Source organism: Vipera berus, assembly GCF_964194415.1.
Source record: "Vipera berus genome assembly, chromosome: 3".
In the NCBI taxonomy this organism is placed as follows: domain Eukaryota; kingdom Metazoa; phylum Chordata; class Lepidosauria; order Squamata; family Viperidae; genus Vipera; species Vipera berus.
Window position 1 is genome coordinate 90,074,493 of NC_138204.1, and position 20,647 is coordinate 90,095,139.

At 41.3% G+C, this 20,647-nt stretch overlaps 1 protein-coding gene across 2 annotated transcripts in view; it reads right to left on the reverse strand.

The window, feature by feature from the left end:
* OLFM3 (olfactomedin 3) overlaps window positions 1–20,647 on the reverse strand; it is a 202,056-nt gene that overhangs the window by 38,350 nt on the left and 143,059 nt on the right. For both annotated transcript variants that reach the window (XM_081324623.1, XM_081324622.1), the window contains exon 2: window positions 10,850–10,996. In XM_081324623.1, coding sequence (XP_081180749.1) covers window positions 10,850–10,996 — 147 coding nt within the window. The remainder of the gene's footprint in view (window positions 1–10,849; window positions 10,997–20,647) is intronic.

Sequence of the window (20,647 nt, forward strand, 5' to 3'; positions counted from 1 at the left end):
GGGTGCATAATTGGCAAATCAGCAGGATCCCAGATGCATACTTATAATGCAGATCCAGACCTTCTCATCTTAAAAGTGCACATCTCTCCTATGAGGCCAGTGTTATTCAGTGTAGCTCGTCGGCTGAGATTTTTTTCCATTGCTTCTCGATTTCTTTAAGGTTTTCACATTTGTTTAAAAAAAATCTTAATTTGTGTTAAATTTTACAAAGCGCAATAGCCTGTAAGCCATCCAAGTTCAAAAGAGCCATTCTTGAAGTACCATCATGAACGAATGCTGTCTTATAGTTACAGATGAGTTTGGTTTCTGTGAGTGTCAGACCCTGGTACTAATCAACCAGAAGACTATGAATTCTAGTTCTGCCTTAGGCACAAAGCCAGCTGGGTGATCCTGGGCCAATTACTTTCAGCCCTAGGAAGGAGGCAATTGACTCCCAATTTCTAGCCTGATACCTAACCACTGCACCAAACTGGCTCTTTGCTATTTTTACTCAGATGCATATACTTTATACATATAATATTTTATATAGAAGGTTCCAGCTTAAAGGTTGTAATAAGATTTGTGATTTGTTTTTATGAAAGGTGTCTTTACATTTGCCTGATGCACTCCCTGAAATGTCAGTTCTTTGAGAATGAAAGAAACAGTATTTGTTCAGATAAGAAAAAGCAAATCTTCTTTGCCAAGTTATTGGTGAGTTATTAACATATAATGTGTTAGGTTTGTTCGCCTTATTAAAATAAAAGAAGAAACATCTAAAAACCATGCCAGAGAATCTGCAGAGAGCTCATTCTCAAAATTCAAGATTCAGCATTGCTTTTTTGAGTTGAAAACTGAAATATGAGGAGCCTTTGAAAACCATCTTCGAATGCTTTGGATTCAGCATACATACATGCGCACTACATGGAACCTGGCTTATTATGTGCAAATTGTTATCAGCTGCATTGGACATGGCAGTTGCTTTGAATTTCTACAATGAAAAGTAAAGCTCACAGCATCCATTGTTTGCCTGTTTACAAATAAATGTATCAATCAAAGAAAATATTTCTAGCTCAGGGTTGAACAGTGATGATGATGCTACCTAGTTATGTAATGAAACACCTGAAAGAAAATAACCAAGCTCAGACAGCATCGAGGACCGCATAAATAAATGTATTACTACAACCTGCTTACAATATGCATCAGAAGAAAACTGTTCCTTATGTATTATTTTTGTGACCTGCCACTTTGTTAATGGAAGGAAAATATAACCACACAAAGCCCTAGGATTTTTTTTCCTACATGATAACCTTTGGGAACTTCACCTAAAAAACTCTTCACTCTTACAAAGAAACGAAATCTTCTGCAGCAAATTATCACTCTCAATTTTTTTGAGGTTTCTTGTTTATATTTCTAATTAAAATCTAAAAGTTGTATTACGTTGATTTTTTTTAAAAAAATCTGCAATAGTTTATGCAACCAGAAACTCATTTATAGCTATAAATCAGGACCTGCAAGGGTTAATGTGACTACCACACCTATTCTCCCCCCCAACCCAAGAAGTCCAGGTATGGTTTCAAGAACTTTCTAAATTTCTGTTCAATTCTTTGTTCTCTTTGCCCTGATCAATTTGCTACCGTATTTGTACAGTAGGAAGAAACCATTTTTAAGGGGTAAAATGGGGTGTTCCACTTGTTGTATTGTGTGGTAAGGGAGGGTAGGAAAAATACATAACAAACTGGTAGGGCACAGACAGCCATTTTCCTTGCCACATCAACCTCTTTAATCCCACTGGTTATTTGCTAGACATGAAACTGGAGGAAGGTTGAGAATGGCAGTAAATGGGAAATATCTGTAGCCAGGGCCCCTATCCCGGCATTTCTCACCTGCTTCTCCCCAAGGAATTATTATATACTTTAATATAAGTATTCCTCAACTTATGACCACAATCGAGCCCAAAATTTATGTAAAACACTTGTTAAGTCAGTTTGCCCCATTTTACAACCTTTGTTAGAGTAGAATAGAATATCTTTATTGCCACTGTGTAACTCACAATGAAATTAAGTGCTGTCCACAGTGCACACTACTCACAAGTAAAAACCACAAATAAAAACATACATTATATACACAGAGTTGTTCAGTGAATCACAGCTAGTCAAACTGTCGTTAAGTGAATCTGGCTTTCCCCATTGACTTTGCTTGTCCGAAGGTCGCAAAAGGGGATCACATGACCTTGGGACTCAGCAACCATCATAAATATGAGTCAGTTACCAAGCAGCCAAATTTTGATCACATGACCATGGGGATGCTGCAACGGTCATGTGTGTGAAAATTGGTCATAAGTCACTTTTTTCAGTGCCACTGTAACTCTGAATGGTCACTAAATGAACTGTTGTAAATCGAGGCCTACCTGTATGTTAAGACATACATCAAAAGCAAGGTGTCAGCTCTTTGGTCTACCGATTAAAAAATGTTAGTTGCCATTTACTTAAGTCAGTTTCAACTTATTTCAAGGCTAATGGGGATTCTTTGGGGGGAAAATGGAGGGATACCAATTCTTTGGGCCGCATGTGAATATCGAATGGATTGTTAGTTTCATCCGTTTACATTTTTAGGGTTTTTTTTTCCACAGAAGAAATAGTGTCTTTGAATTTTAATAAGAGAATAGCAATAAATTTCTCTGTCTCCTGAGGGATGTGACAATTCTCCTGGGGGAGAGGTGGTTATGAAGGCAGCTGCCGTTGACTGTTGTAGGACATGAGATTAATTCAGGACTAGATAGACCTCTGGCCTAAGCCATCCAAAACGTATTTTCAACTTTTTTATATGGCATCTAATTCAGAACCCAAGAGATAACATGGATAGAAGGTCAAATAATGCACAGAAAAAACACGGTAGACTTGTGTTAGGTTAATCTTGCGTAACCTCATCCCTAGTTGAAAACCAAATGAAACACTAAAATTGACATTTAATCCAAATACAGATTTGCTATTTATCTTGCCTTTGAACGCTTTCTGAGAAAAAGCTTGTAGAAACAGCAAAGCCACATTTTTAAAAAAATTGTGCTTGTCAAGATGGAAGCCAGGCAAACACAAAAGCCACCACACTGTGACACAGCTACCAACAAAGGACAGAATCTGCAACAAGGGGCTTAGAAAAGTAGCAGTTCTTATGCGCTCAAATGTAATTAGCTTAAAATAATTTCACCAGGCCTAGGATGAATTTCAGACAGATCTGGTTATTCGGGTAAAAATTCTAAAACATACTGCTTATATGTAACAAAAATATACAGTGTTTAGGATGGAAATAATGCCTCAGATAATCATGATTATAGGCAGTTCTGGATCTACAACCATTTGTTTAGTGACCATTCAAGGTTACAACGGCACTGAAAAAGTGATTTATGACTGGTTTTTACACTTATCACCTGTTGCAGTATTCCCCATGGTCATGTGATCAAAATTCAGGCGCTTGGCAACTGGCATGTATTTATGACAGTTGCACTGCCTGGGGTCATGTGAACACCATTTGTAACCATCCCAGCTGGCTTCCGACAAGCAAATCAATGGGAGAAGCCAGACTTGTTTAGCAGTCACACGATTCACTTAACAACTATAGTGATCTATTTAACAACTATGGCAAAAAAAGGTTGTAAAATGAGGTGCAAGTCACTTAACAACTGCCTTGCCTGGCCACGGAAATGTGGTTGAAAGTATGTGGATAAACTATCTGTATGTCGATAAACTGACTCAGCTGGGCATCCATGCAAATTGCAGACAGGATGACATTTCCAAGTGCAAACAAAACTAGTTAAGAATGAGGATACAAGATGGTAATCTCAAGACTTTCTGGGGGAGTACAAAACAATATTAAAAAAGATGATATTTGCCACTCTCAAAATGATTCACCCGTGTGCAAAACCCCAAAAAAGTTAACATCTGAATTAGTGTAGCCCAGTCCTTTTTTTTTCTCAGGACACTTGGTTTTTCTAAGCAAGGTGTGTGACGGGATGGGAGTCGGGAAAATTCACAAATAATGGAGGCATCCCGGAGGGGTAAAAAAAAGTCAAGATGGCAGCTACAACCAGGCAATCGAAGCCTGGTTGTAGGGTTTGATCACATAGTCACAGATGCCATCTTGACACCCTGCACAGTTTTTTAGAATTTAGATTCCCTCCTGCTTGAAATGGTGGAAGGTAGGTTAATTACATATTAGGCTACTAATTCTTTAAAAAAAATGTATTAGAGTTAAATTTCCTACTTCTAAGACTATGCAAGACAGGTAATCCTCAACTTACAACCACAACCGAGCTCAAAATTTGGTTGCTAAGTGAGACATTTCTTAAGTAAGTTTTGCCCCATTTTATGACCTTTCTTGCCACAGTTGGTAAGTGAATCACTGCAGTTGTCAAATTAGTAACATGGTTGTTAAGTGAGTCTGGCTTCCCCATGGACTTTGCTTGTCAGAAGGTTGCAAAATGGGATCACTTGACCCTGGGACACCACAACTGTCATAAATGTGAGTCAGTGGCCAAGAATCTGAATTTTGATCACGTGACCATGGAGATGCTGCCATGGTCATAAACATGAAAAACAGTCATAAGTCACCTTTTTCAGTGCCGTTGTAACTTCAAACGGTCACTAAATGAACTGCTGTAAGTTAAGGACTATCTGTACCGAAGACCAGTTTTTGCAAGTGTTGCTTTTAGGTAAGCCTGGATTGTGGAACTGCAGCCCTTCTGATACGATCAGATTTACAACCCTCATTATCTCTACCCTGGGCAAGAAAACTGGTGCTAATGGAAAGTGAATTTCAACATCCAGTAGTTCTCCATGTTCTCTAATGCAATGACCAGTCAACCCTGGAAACAATGAGAAGGTACTGGAGGAGGTGCCTTTATGTTTTTAGTACTTTATGTTTTACAGGTTTTTAGTACTCTAGGAGGGACTGCCCTCTTGGAACAGGGCTTCTCTCAGATCGGCCAATTAGCTACAGTTACAGACCCAAACTCATCCTTCAATTTCCTGAACATTTTAGGTTTTTTGTCTGTTAACAAAAATGGATCCAGATGCACAGTCCAGCGTCAGCACGTAGACCCCCTTTCACCTTGGAAAGACACCTGCCTACCTCCCTTCACAGTTCAGAAGTTTGTTGATTCTGAAAGGCAGATTGCTTTGTTTTTATATCCCTGCGTCCAACAGCCAGTGTAAGAGGTGAAACGGCTAGGAACAGTGATGCCACAAGCCAACTGTTCAGAAAACGTTTGCAGCTACGTGGACTCATTATGCAACCTACTGAGAGATGTTCTGTCAGTTTTAGAGCTGAAATTATCCTGGAGATCTCTCTTATTGAAATTTCTTAGCTTGAGGTCTGGCATTGTCTAGCCACAACTTTGCTTTCTCTGCGCTTGTTTTCCTTTGTATTTGATGTTAGTCCCTCAGTCACATCTTCTCTACTGCAATGGGAGGGGAGGGAGGAGAAAGGAGACCTCGGGATTTTAAGATATTCCAGCATAACTGGAGGTGCTCTAATAACAGATCACCAAAACAAAGGCTGTGATTAATAAGATAATCTTTATTGTCATTTTTTTTTTACTGCGGGCACAACGGCACACATCAAAAATGAAATTTAGTTGCCTGCTCTCAAAGTGAAACACCTACATGACACACACCTAAAACATACTACATACAACATATGTATAGACCCACGCCCTTACAAGTACATAACAATAAAATATTAAATACTGTCCATTGTGAATATATAATGGAAGAAGGAAGCCTGAGAGTTTACAAGATTAATGCTGTATGGAATGAAATTGTGGTTGAATCTGGATGTTCTGCCACAGATACCACGAAGCCTCCTCCCAGAAGGTAAAAAGGAAAACAGGTTGTGAAGAGGATGAGTAGTGTCCCAGATAATCTTACGGACCCTGCTCAAGCAACACTTCTGTGCCATGTCCTGGATGGGAGGGAGGGAACTGCCAATGATCTTTTCTTGATCTTGAAATCATCCGTTTTACCCCAGAGGAATTGGTTAAGTGCAACAAATGTATTAAAGCTGGGGTCCCCAACCCCCCGTGGTGTCGCCAGTTCAGAACTGGGCCACCGAAGCAGCAGGGGAGCATCCATGCCCAGCTGTTTGTGCTTGTGCAAATGGAGGTGTGCATGTGCACTTGATCACTACTTGTGTGGAACCATCCCCTCTCCCCCACCAGCCGGTCCAGAAAGCCGGAAAGGTTGGAGATCACTGTATTAAAGCACACTGTTGACAAACTTGGACAAGGTGACCTTGAAGAAACATCACTGTGAGTTACTAATTAATGCACCTTTACCTGAGCAAATGCTAAGGGGCAAGCAATAAGAGCAATTACGGTCCATTATGATGAAATATGACTGTCCATCTTCATCACATAGGAAATGGCTAGTGTCTTTTGCAATAGAACCTGGCATTAGGCCACTCAATGGAAAAGGAGCTGTATCGGATTGCCTATTCAGGACTGTCGGAAAACAGCCTGCTGCTTGTGACAAAAGAATGCCCTCCAGTAGATCATCTGTCCAGGCAAGTGGCAGCATCTAGCTAATTCTGATTGATCTTGGAAAGCTCAAGCTCATTAGCACTTGGATGGGAGAACACACACACACACCTCATTTCTCTCAAGAAAATCTCAGAAGGCAGTGATGGCAAACTATTGCTATACTATTGCCAAGAAAACAACATTCAAAGATTTCTTCAGGAGTTGAAGGAGTCTTTATCTTTAGCAAGAAATTAACCAGCTTGGTTAATTTGGAAGCTGATTCTTCCTTTGCAGCACTGGAGACAGAAAATGGATGTGAAGAGTAATGAAGAGGAACCTGATGGAGATTTGAATGATCTGTTGCCTAGACCAGGGGTCCCCAACCAATGGGCCACGACTCATTACCAGGCCTTGAGACGTTTGGAACTGGGCCACACAGAAGTGGCAGGTGAGGGCGTGCATCCCCACTTGTGTGAGCAGCGGGCAAGCACACACATGCATGCTCCATTTGCGTGAGTAGTGGGTGCATGTAGGTGCCGATTGCGGAAATGGAGCTGACCATGTGCTTGCATGTTGCTCACATGGAACTCTTCCCCCTCCTCCCGGCTGATCTGCAAAGCCGGAAAACATTGAGGAACTCTGGTCTAGACAAAAGGGGCCGAAGCATTTTAAAAATCAATACTACAGGAAGACTAAAATCAGAGGAGGCCTTGATTTCCAGGCAAATTATTTACTAGAGTTCTCTTAGGGATTCATCATCATTTTCCCATTTCCATTTCTCCATTACTGAGGATTTCTAAAGAGCCCGTGAAACAAACACTTACAAGCAAATGCATATTGAAATCTTTGAGCCAAGGTGTTATTTTCAGGGAGAAACCAGTGACTATTTTATAGCAAACGTAGCTTGATTGTTGATGCTTTTGATGATAAAACAGGCAATTGTTCTCTTTTAGCATTTTAATTTCATTTCTCTCCCCCACCCACCATCACCAAGGAATAGTAGTTTACTTATTTGGTTTCTGCAGTTGGAGTCATAAAATTTAGGGAGTTATTGAGAAATGGGGAGGGAAAAAAACATTTATATGCAGCAAGTGTAAGCCTGGCATGTATTGTGTTATCATTCCTGAAAACAATTGATGGAGTTTAATAGTTTAAGCCTATTCAGCAGATTGAAATAAAAGAGTGGCTTGGATTGTATTCCAGCTAATGGCTGAACTGAATAGAGAATTGGACCCTTGGATTTTCTGCAGGCATGGGTCAATAAGACAATGACCTTTGAAATAATAATATAAACAGGGATGCCACTTTTTTAAAAAAATGGAGAAACATGTTACAAAATGTGCAATGCATGGCCAGTATTTAACAATGCCTGTTGCCCTGGGTGAGACCCAGAAGCATTACTGTAAATAAAGATTCTAAAGGCTGACCAGTTTCCCATTTCTTATTTTTAATTACAAGAATCTTACAAAAGTTAAGTTGCCTAACCTTGTTGTAGAAAAAAGGTGATAATGACAAGAGCTTGCACATCTGGCTGAGCTTGTCTGGAGACTACCTTGAAATAGCAGGACTTGGATGTTGAAGGACTCTTGGTAAGATAGTAGTGGTAAACCACTTACGTGCACTTGTCAAGAAAACTGCCATGAAATCACTGCAAGCCCAGTTTGACTGGAATAACAAGAACTCAAGGAGTTTAGCATTTGTGAATAAGCACAATTATTCATTTCTTTTCAATGAACTATTCAATGCAGACCTTATGCATTGGTTCATACTAAAGTAGCTAATGGAATTTGAAAAGGCACAAACAGGATAGATAAAGCAAAATATTAAAAAAGAGTAATGTTAAAATAATTTAACCACTAAAATCCTGGCTGAAGACAGATGTTTTAATTGCTCTCCCAAAAGTGGAGAGAATGGAGTGCAAATCTGAAGGGAAAGCATGAAAATCATGGAGTGACAGGCAGATGGCTTCTGTTAGCTTCTGTCGCACAAATATCCACACAGTGACTATTTGTATAGAAGTATGACTGTGTGTATACTGAGTATAGAGAGGCATAAGTGCGCAAAGTGAGTTTTCTGTTCTACCCAGTCACACCAACTCTCCAATGAGTTGGCTCAAATTGATGAGAATGTTCTTCTTTCATCCTGAAGTCATTAATATCGCCTTCTGAGACTACTAATCAAAGAGGGCAATTCAGGGGACCTGATGGGACAGGCTTATTCCTCCCCGAAGCTTCTGACTCTCCAAAATCACCTCTATGAGCTGGATGGTGAGGATAAGCTAACAGCTTTTTCTCAACATTGTTTGGGTGGAGAAAGTCATGTTATTGAATCCTCAGTCAGAACTAAAACTGTAATAGGGGATGAGGAATGCAGAAAGACTAACTATAAAATTGTTTTGTCAGCCCTTGCTGACGCAAAGTGTCATAAAGGTAACATCTGAGTCAAGCTGGACTCTTGGTGACTTCATGACCACGTCTTTCTCACTGTCAACAGCATGGAACTGGTTTGCTACTGCTTCCTTCTGGAATTTTATTTATTTATTTATTTATTTTGTTTGTTTGTTTTCCAGCCCTGGACATTTCCTTACAAAAGCCCCTCATCCAATTACTAATGGGGTCTGATCTATCTTTGCTTTTATAGTCAGGCATTACAATTCATTCATATTGCTCAACAATTGCTTTGCTGGATCACCCCACTGCTTTAACTGGTTTAACAACTTGTTGGTAAGATGGAATCAGAGCACTGTAGCCAGGAGATGAGAATGTAATACTATCTGTGTCAAGAATGATTAATGACAAAAGACACCAAAGGCAGTGAGGGCTGATTGGAATTCAGCAAGGCCAGACAAATGACTCATCCAGAGATGCAACAAATAGAGTACTACAGCATAGCCACAGCTACTTTATATCTAACTGAAATTATTCTCCCAAAAGCTCTGGCAGGATTCTTTGGTAATTTTAGGGGTTACTTTCAGGATACCCTTGCCAATTAAAATTAAAGGTAAAGGTAAAGGTTCCCCCGCACATGCGTGCTAGTCATTTCCAACTCTAGGAGCTGGTGCTCATCTCCATTTCAAAACCAAAGAGCCAGCACTTGTCCGAGGACGTCTCCGTGGTCATGTGGCTGGCATGATTAGACGCCAAAGGCGCATAGAGCGCTGTTACCTTCCCACCGTGGTGGTCCCTATTTTTCTACTTGCATTTTTACGTGCTTTCGAACTGCTAGGTTGGCAGAAGCTGGGACGAGTAACATTAGGCTTTCTCAAATTGAAGGAATCTGTATACAATACAGCAATGTTCTCAGTAACACTGTCTGGTTTTTACATCATTAATTGAAGGGCTCCAACTGTAGACTTTCTTATTAGCCTACAATTTTAGATTCTAGACTTTATAGATTTAGATTTATGGACTCTTCATGTCCATTACATTCTGGATATTTCAGGGAACGTCTGATATGATACAAGGTATAATTCTAAAAAGCAGGTGAGTAATTGGACCCTGAATGAGTCCATAAGGATTTAATGAATTAATTTCTTATTGCATACTAAGATTTATTTCATGGAATTTACTGCAACTATACTGCTTTGAACATTATCGTTTTATTTTAGATTACTAAAATTAAACTTGCCTAATCATCATTAGATTCTTTATTGTCCCATTCCCAGCAATTTCTGTTTTCAGGTCAACACAACAAAATAAATTACATCAATGAACCAGAATGCTTTGTTTCTTTGCTTTTGTTTGTAAATGCTTTTTTGCTGCTTACAGAAATATTTTCTTATAAATACTTATTAGAGAGACTGAAAGCACTGCAAACATACATTCTCATTTCCCAGAAATTAATGGCAAACTTGGTGCATAATCATTTTTGACTTATTATCTTATATATTCTAGAAAGTGTTTATTATGGCGCAGCTGATTATTACATGGAGAAAGTGGTTAAGGGAAACTTTTTAAAATTGAAAACACATTATTTATGTAATGGAGAGACAGAGTTAGTGAGGGAAACAAATCTCCATAAATACCTTAATTTGAGAATGGACTGACTGCAGCTCCGGGCTTGCAAATGAGCCCTGGGTGATATTTTTAGATACAATATCCCAATACCCTGAGATGGAAAATACACTGAAAGTGCAATGTGTGCCCTTAGAATAGTGTTGCTGCAGTTTAGGAAGAAAAGAAAAGTTGACTTCTCAAAAAAGGGGAGGAAAATATTTTGCACCCATTCTCTTGTACCATAATCTGTGTTCTCTTTAAATCAAAATTTCTCAACCATGGCAACTTTAAGAGATATGGACTTCAGTTCCCAGAATCCCCCAGCCAGCATGGGGAATCAAAGGAACACAATGCATATGCTCACCTTCTCAAGCAGTTGCCTTAACTGCCTGCTCTTAGCATCCCTGGAGCATAAGTTTTGTTCCGGTGCAACCACGGTACAAATGCATCGTCCATCTGGGTCTTGCGCGGAACTATAAACCTGCCACCCTTCTTTGGGACTAATTTGAGTCTGAAAAAAACAACAACAAGGTGTAGCAAGTGATGGGCTGGTACTGATGAAATTGAACATTTGCAAATGACACCCCCCCAAAAAAAATCAACCAATGTCTTAGAAAATAAAAGATGCTTAAGAACACGTAATTGCTTTACAAAAGATGCATATAGTATCAATAACATCTTATTTTTTTATTTATTTTAAGTATTGATATAACCGCTTATCTTCCAGCCAACTCTTGGTTACTCCCAATCAAAGATTTAAAAAATCCATAAAAAATGTTTTTAAAAATATAAAATACAATTGGTTAAAGCATAGAACATTCAAAACAACAAAAATCTTAGCACCAATCCATGCTAACCTACCATCAGTGCTTGGGGGAAAAGCCAGATCTTTAAGACTGAAAGGGTGGAACTGGATTTGCTTAATGATGGCATGATTTACTTACCAACATTGCTGAACTTCAGGGGGCAAGATATTCCATAAGGCAGGGGCTGCCATGGAAAAGGCACACTTCCTAGTTCCCATTAGGTGACAGCATTTGCAGGAAGGAACCAGGAGCATGCCCACCTTCCTCACCTGGTAAGATGGGATCTCCTTAGGGAATGGCTGTCCGACAGGTAGATCATGTGCCATGCAGGGCTTTAAAGGTGATGATCAAAAATGGAATATGCACCATCTTGCATATTCAGCTGATGCTATTTCTCTGCCTCTTTTAGTTTAAACTTCTTTGTAATCATTCAGAGTCCATTTCAGCTGTGATTGTACTGCTATCCTGCTCCTGCAAAAGCGCAGTGTTTCTTTTGGTGTCATGTGTAGACACCAGAAGGCTTGCTCTAAGGTTACACCAATACCAATGGACCTTCTGACAGGCACAGTGTCCTGCTCCTCTCCTTCATTTTTCCACTAGTGTGGCCTTGGTGTGACTATTTCTTTTATCTTCACCTGCACCGAAAATATAGGGATTTGCCAAAAACACTTTCTTTTAAAACACTTTAAAATGCAGTATTGCAGGCTAACTTTGCCTATTGCTAGGAGTTTGATTCTGACCAGCTCAAAGTTGACTCAGCTTTACATCCTTCCGAGGTCAGTAAAATGAGGACCCAGATTGTTGGGGGCAATATGCTGACTCTGTAAACCGCTTAGAGAGGGCTGTAAAGCACTGTGAAATGGTACATAAACCCAATTGCTATTGCTATCCCTGCTGAAAGAAATGAAAGTTGCTTGTTGTACTTACAGTTTAACTTATCCTATTACACAAAGTTATTGGGCAGAAAAAAAAAGCCGAAAACCAATGTATGTTGCTTTGTATATTTGGGTTATTTGTATATCTGTCCTGTGTGCTCCCACAGAGAGGGCCTCCTCAGGGTGCCGCCGGTCAGAGAGTGCCGGCTGGCGGCCCCCAGGGGGAGAGCATTCTCTGTGGGCGTGCCAGCCCTTTGGAATCAACTACCGTTTGAGCTCCAGATGGCTCCTGACCTTCGCTCTTTCCGCCGTGATCTGAAAACTTACCTATTTGAACAAGCCGGCCTGGTCTAATGGGTTTGGGGGTATTTTATTTAGTAATTTTAATTATTTATTGTAATGGGCTAGCTTTATTTAATCTTATTTTTAACTTTTGTATATTGTATTTTTATTGTATTTTTATTGCCCTGTACACCGCCCTGAGTCCTTCGGGAGAAGGGCGGTATAGAAATTAAATAAAATTAAATAAACAAATAAATAAATAAATAAATATCTGTAGCCTAGTATCTGGTCCACTTAACATCTGTAACCTGCTAAATTCTTACTATTAGCCAGTCTGTATTGGATTTGTGGGGGAAAATATCTGGATCACTTGAATAACAATAGGCCAAAAACATCCTCTTTAATCTAGAAGTGGCAATGGGGATGGTGTGTGTGTGGGGGATAGCTATACTTTCTTAACTGTTTTTCAATGGCTACGGCAGACTATTGGCTACATGTGACAGTGATATTTTTTTATATATAAAATTTATTGGCCACCCATCTTAGCATATTGCTAGAGGAAACGAGGTCAAATTTCCTACACCCTGCCCAATTTTTTTTTAAAGAGGTGCTCTATCCCTGCTGTAGGATTCATACTCATATTTCATTAATTACTGCAGCTGTAATAGATGTAGCAGCTGCAGTAGTGGTGGTAGCAGTGGCTAACAGTTAACAGCGACAACAGCAGTGATAAAAGTGTTAGCTGCTAAATCGTGACAATCTGGGCTGGGGGGATTGTGGAGGATCCCACAGACCACAAAATAATAAGTAATAAGGTAGGGAGCAAAGTGGGCACTGAGTTCATTGCCACCCTGTCCAGACTCTTCCATCTTTATTCTCAAGTACAGTAAAGTTTAAATAACCACATATTTCTTTGCTCGTCCCTTTCCTTTTCTTCCTTGTTGACTCCCCTTCCTTTTTCTGGTTCCCAACATTATCCTCGCTAAACTCTTTTGCATCTGTTCTGTCTTCTTTTCTGCCAAATTAATGGGCAACCATTGCCCTTTTATCTGGTAACTGTGCAGTTTCTTCCTCATTGTTTGTATTTATTGCTGTTTTGCCTGTTTTGACTTTTGTAAACCACCTTGAAATCACTGATAAAAGGCAGACCAATAAACGACATGTCTGTTTTAATGGGAAGCCTCCTCCCCATGGGCCAAGTGGAGGCAGTGACTCCAAGGTGGGATTCAGAGCAGTGAATCAATTTGATTTTCCCCTGCACAGACATGTCTTTTGCTTTGTTGCATGTAGGCAGCAATCTCCATCTAGCTGACATTTACTTAAACAGGAAAGAAGGGGCAAAAACGTGTGCCATTTCTTTGAGAATACAGTCTAGCTGGTTCCCAAGAGACCTAGAAACCACTCACCGATCTGTGAAAGAGGACGGAGGCTTCTCTAAAATGTTATGGGACGTGCACTAAACTCATTTCTCCTACATAAGATCCTGGATGTTAATTTATATTTGCTATATTCTTTCATCTAGTCTAGATTTACCTAATTTTGTGGTGGTTCTTCACACCGTTGGTAATGAATCCTTTCTATTACCTGACATTCAGCTCTTCTAGAAATGCCACTTTTTCCTCCTCAACTTTAATAAGGGTCAGATTTATAGTGATGCACATAATCACTAATTGATATAATAATATTATAACAGACACAATTGCCCCTGCTCTTCCCCCCTCCTGCAAATGGCATTTGAAAGCTTCCTTGACCAACTCAGAGGTACACTGAATCTCAAATCTAATCAGTCAGTACTTATTCATGACTTTATTCAAGCCATGCATATTGATAGTTATTGATCACATCTTGTAGAACAATCAATGCAATATGGGTAGCCTTGACCTATGACCAGAAGTTGGGATACAAATTTCCATTGTTAAGCAAGGCAATTGTTGAGCGAATCATGCCACGGTTTTCACCAAATCACTGCAGTGGTTAAGTAAATAATGCAGTCATTAAGCAAATCCAGATTCCCCTATTGACTTTGTTTATTGGAAGCCAGCTGGAAAGGCATCACACACGGTGACCAGGTGACCTGTCATGCTGCAATCGTCATAAATACATACCAGTTGACAAGTACCTGAATTTTGATCACACAACCGCAGGGATGTTGTGATGGGAGTTAATGCGAGTACTGGTTCTAATTTGAAAACTACCTGTAATTATGTACAAGGAATTTTCTTTTGAGTACAACATTGTGAATTTTCTGATCATTTCATTGAATGAACCTTGGTCTTAATGTTTGGAGAGAGGGAGAACTTCTCTCTGCCTGCTATGCATGGCTATGTGTGTGTGTGTGTGTGTGTGTGTGTACACATATACATATAATCTTTTCAGTTTTATTTTCAATTCCTTTCCTAATAAATTCTAGCATGGACTTTACCTTATTCACAGCTGCTGCACATTGAGTTGATATCTTCCTGACACTATTAACTATGAAATTGGTGCTTCTTCTGCATTACTCTGCATAAACATCTAACTTAACCTCCTGAACTGCATTTGCCATTTGGTTAACCAATCACCAGTTTATAGGTAAGGGAACACCACAGTCGTTAAGTGAACACAGTGCTCATTAAGTCAACCCTATGGTTGTTAAGCAAATTCATTTTCCCAAATAATTGCAACAAACTGGCAAAAAGTATCGCAAAAATCCTGCAAACAGCTGTAAAAGTGAACTAGCTGCCAGGCATCCAAAATAGGGTAATGTGATCATGAGTGTGTTCCCATGTGTGGTCATTGTAACTTCACAAACGGGTTATAAGTAGCTCTTGGGAGGTCAGTCATAACTTTAAACAGTTAAGTGACCAGTCATAAGCTGAGGAACCATCTGTACAGTGATTCTTCTGAAGTTCTTCATAATCACATTTGGCTTTCATCCTCTGAATATTTTGGCACATGCAAATGTAGCCACTCAACAGATAGTGTAAATCAAGATAATTAATAAACATGTTAAAAGCATTGGTCCTAACATGGATTCTTGAGTGACCCCACTTCTTACTTTTCTCCATTGGGAACTACTCATTTATTTATACTCCTTACTTTCTGTGTTTAACTAGTTAGTAACCCATAAAAGGGCAGAACTTCTTATGCCATCAAAAAGGAATGTATACAAGATACTGTCATAAGAAACCTAGGGATTTTTTTTTTGTGTTTTTGAAAATCTCTAGGATGGAGATTGCAGGGTCACCTGCATTCATGTTCCTGTTGATATTCTTTTTTTTAAAACCCCACTCTAGAAGAATATTGGGGAAGGATTTATTTTATGGATAAACCCATATTTTTTTCACCATGGTTTAATTCTTTGTGTGCTTAGCTATTTGTTCTTTTCTGTGTTTTTTCTGTGAATTTCTCCAGAACTGATGTCTATAATTTTCTGATGCTCATATATCTTTTTCTAAAAACTTAACTTCATTGGCTACTTTCAAATTCCTCTGGTACTAAGCCTGATTTGAGGGACAGGTGACAAATTTTGTTAACTCAGCAATTTCTCATCTGAGCTCTTTCCAGAGTGCTTGGGTAGAAGGCATTTGAGCTCAACCAATAGTCAGTAAAGGGTCCCAGGATGGGGAGGGGGAGATATTTTCAAGCCATGTGGGCTACTGGTTAACTGGTAATAACTCCTCCTTGGTAAGTGGTATAATAACTGCAGGACATGAATCTTCTATGCAGCTTCTCATTGAAGCTTTTGAAAACTTTATAGGCAACTACACTCCAGAAAACTCCTGTCCTGGCCCCAAGAATAAAATTCAAAAGAAGACACAGGAGAAGTTTTCAAAAGATTTTTCCCCCCAATGTTCCATTCAAAAACATTGCAGCACAACAATGTACCTTCCAATGTCAATGCATCAAATTCAACCCACCATGGTTCCATAATATATTTCATTCAATCTTCAAACAGATCAGGCACACTTGAGTAGATATGACCTTTTAAGTTATGCTGAAGTTCTTTTTCAAATATGAATGTTTGATCCCAGGTTAATTTGTTTAATAAAAGACAGAACCATCTCTAGCTGACCAACCATGGGTCTATAGAGGAGCCCTTTTCATTTCTAAGGGACCACAGCACCAGCAGGTTTTTTCACATCAAATGTTTGAAAACATTACTATTGAATGCAGTGTGGTAGCATCCTGTACATTTAGAACATGAGCATCACATTTCAATGCAGTGTTGAAACTGAAGGGGAAGTAAACATTTGAAAATTCACATACTGTATGCCACAACTGTATAATTGTGGAAAAGGTGGAGGATTAAGTAGGGAATTTTACATTCATTTTTTAAAAAACAAGGCAGGGAAAGTACATTGCATGGCCTCTGGAATATGTTCTAATTTCTTTATCAGCAATGGCCATTAGAGGTAGGTGTGTTTCTGCTTTCCCCTTTTTGTAATTGGAGATCAGATCATTTAATAATAATAACGATGACGATGACAACAACAACAACAATAACAATAATAGAAAATGATAAAGTAAAACTATTCTGGGACTTCAGAATTCAAACAGACCTGCAACATAACACCCCAGACTTAACTTGTTGATAAGAAAGACAAAAAAGTCTGGATAGTGGACATGACAGTGCCTGGAGACAGCAGAATAGACAAGAAAAAACTGGAGAAGATAACAAAATACAAAGACCTACAAATAGAAATAGAAAGACTGTGGCAAAGGCAAGCAAGGGTAGTATCAATAGTAATAGGCGCCTTGGATGCAATCCCAAAACAACTGGAACACCAGTTGAACACCATTGGTATTGACAAATTCACCATTAGTCAATTGCAAAAGGCGGCCTTACTAGGAACTGCTTCCATCCTGCGACAATATCTGTAATACCATCAAACATCCACATCTGCCTATCCCAGGACTCGATAGATGGACAAAAATGCCAAATCCAGTCTGAACATCTGGCTGATTGTGTGATCGATAATAATAATAATAATAACAACAACAACACATTCTCATAGTTATATTAAGAGATTATACCTGCTCCTTCCCAGAAATGGAGGCAGAGGTTTACTTTAGGTAAAACAAATAATCAAAGAAGAAAAGTGCAATGGCTGATTATATAAAAGATAACCAAAATTTACATGCATTGATGTAAGTTAAAAAATTGGAACTGCTGAATCTTCTCCTGGTTTTTTTTGCTTCCCTAATGTACAACTCTCCACAAGTACTCCACAAACACATGGCACAAAACCAGAAAACTAACTCATCAGCAAGTCCATCTGCACCTGAAAGACAAGGGCCACTACTTTGAAGACAACAAAGTTCACATTCTGGACTGGTTTGAAAGAGAAGTCAAAGAGGCTATCTATGTTAAAACTGAACAGCCCTCTCAACAGGGGGAGAGGGATACAACACCAACTATCTCCTGTTTACAAGTCATTCTTTCAGTAGTCCCAAGATAGTTCCACACTCATCTGCACTCTTGAGGACACAGATGAATCCCCAAGAAGTTTCAAGGATTCTCAGAATGTTAATGACTGGCTGACTGAAAAGAGTATAAATCCTTCCTTCCCCACTAGTTATTTAGAACTGAAGAAGCTTCCCAGAAGAGAAGTGAAATGTCTTCAAGAAAGCCCAGTTTGTTTGGGGAAAAAAGGCACCTTTGGGACAACCATGACCTGGATGCCTGAGAATCTCCAAAGACATTGTCTAGTGAAGGTAATAAAGTAAAGGTAAGGTTTCCCCTTTCCAATCGAGTCTGACTCTACGGGGCATTATCATCTCTGTTTCTTAGGCAAGGGAGCCAGCATTGTCTGAAGACATTTTGGTGGTCCTGTGGCCAGCATGACTATATGCTGAGCTGCACGGAACACTGTTACCTTTCCATCGAAATGGTACTTATTTATCTACTCACATCTGCGTGCTTTTGAACTGCTAGATGGGCAGGAGTTGAGGCAAGTAATGGGAGCTCATTCTGTTGCGTGGCACTCGGATCTCAAATCCAGGCTGTCAGTTTTCCAGGTGACAAGCTCAGTGTCTTTAACTGCTGAGCGATCGCGAGCACCACAAAGGTAATAAAGACATGCCTAAAATAAAACAAAGGCTTCTTACTGTTAAAATGCGCATGCCCAAGATGGCGGACGTGCTTGGCTGAGCTCCGCGAGGAGCTCCAGCAATTTTGGTGACCCTGGGAGCCCTACAGGAATGTCATTCTCTCTGTATTGGGGGTCTGGATTAGGGTCGAGGAAAGCTTCTGATGGTTACTCCTGGAGCTGCTGTGCTGCTTGTTTGGCTTGTCGGAGGGCCCCGGCTGTTCGGAGGAGTTTGGGAGAGCCATGTGGGCCCGGAAGAACTGACTGAGCCCCGTGCTGTGTTTGTCAGCGCCGACCAGCTGACTGTGCTCCGCGGCGCCGACCAGCTGTTTGTCGGCTTTTCGGAGAGCCCCGGCTACTCGGAGGAAGTTTGGGAGAGCCGTGTGGGCCCGGAAGAACTGACTGAGCCCCGTGCTGTATTTCTCGGCGCCGACCAGCTGACTGTGTCCCGCGGCGCCGACCAGCTGTTTGTCGGCTTTTTGGAGGGCCCCGGCTGCTCGGAGGAAGTTTGGGAGAGCCGTGCAGGCCCGGAAGACCTGGCTGAGCCCCGTGCTGTGCTTTTCGGTGCCGACCAGCTGATTGTGCTCCGTGGCGCCGACCAGCTGTTTGTTGGCTTTCCGGAGGGCCCCGGCTGCTCGGAGGAAGTTCGGGAGAGCCGGGCAGGCCCGAAGAACTGGCTGAGCCCCGTGCTTCATTTTTCGGCGCCGACCAGCTGACTGTGCTCCGCGGCGCTGATCAGCTGTTTGTCGGCTTTCCGGAGGGCCCCGGCTGTTTGGAGGACTTTGGGAGATCCGTGCAGGCCCGGAAGAACTGGCAGAGCCCCGTGCTGTGCTTTTTTTGGCGCCGACCAGCTGACTGTGCTTCGCGGCGCCGATCAGCTGTTTGTCGGAGCCCGGGACAACTCGACGGAGCCGGTGACCTTGAGGGGAACCTTCCAGTTGCTCAGGAGCCGGATGCTGGTTGAGTTACAACTGCTATTATGAACCACGGTTTGGAGCAGCGTCAGCGTTTTAAGCTGGAGTGGTGGAGACGGCCCTGGTTGGTGTCTGAGACGGTTGGCGGTGAGGGAGTTGGAGCGCCGCGACCGCCTTGGCACGGTGACTATGGCTGGGTGGAGTATGGACTTTTATGCCTGGACATCTGGAGGCATGGACTATTATAGTTCATTGGACCATATCCCTGAGCACCACTCCGTGACTTTACGGGTTTTTACCCTAATCCATCTTGCTGATTGGTTTCCCCTATTGTCCTCCCTTTTTCCTTTCCCCCTGGGCTGTGGAAGGCGCCGGGTGTATAACCACTGTGAGAGAGTGGTTATGAGTTAAGAGTTTCCATCTGTTCCGTCTTAGAGGTGAGAGCTCTAGGCGGTATCTCTCTCCCTGGCCGTATATCTCAGGCTGCTCCCCGGTTCTTACCGTTGTGAGAGAACGGGGATTGTCCCGGGGTTACCCAGCTCTAGTGGCAGAAGAGCTGGGTTTGCAGTCTGGATACTCTCCTTCCATTTTTAAGATCCTCCCATTTTATTTATTCGATCTGGGTCTGTTTTTGCTGTTTTACCCAATTTTACCATGGTTTTGAGGTATTCCAGCACGGTTTTACTCGCTCTCAGGGGTGCCCCCCCATCCTGGGAGCGACCCGCCTTACCTTTTAATTTGCCTCTTGATGACGGGTCCGACTGTTGGGACCCTGAGAGATGGCCGGGCAGTAACAGGGGCCTAAGATATAAATTTAATAAGAGGCCCCTGATTACTTTTTTAGCCAAATTTTTTGTAGGGTTAGGGAGGGGGGAGGGTTGTGGTTGGTTGGAGAGGGGGGTAATCCGCCAACTGCTGTTCAGACCAGGCCTAGGATAGATCGCGTTGAGGGGGAGCCGGGGTCGGTCATCTCTGGAGCTCTGGAGCGGGTCGTGGGATTGCCAATTCCCACGACGATAGGGAATGGCAGCAGGTGTAAGATCAGAGGGCCGTACCGGCCTCCGGGAGGGCCTCTCCGCTACCTACAAGCGGTGAGGCGCTCCGACCCTCTGCCTTCGACCCAAGGTTCTGGGAGCGGGGATGTGCAGCCACCTGAGCTCCGACTGGTGTACTTGAATGCCAGGTCCGTTGCTAATAAGGCTCCCCTCGTCCGG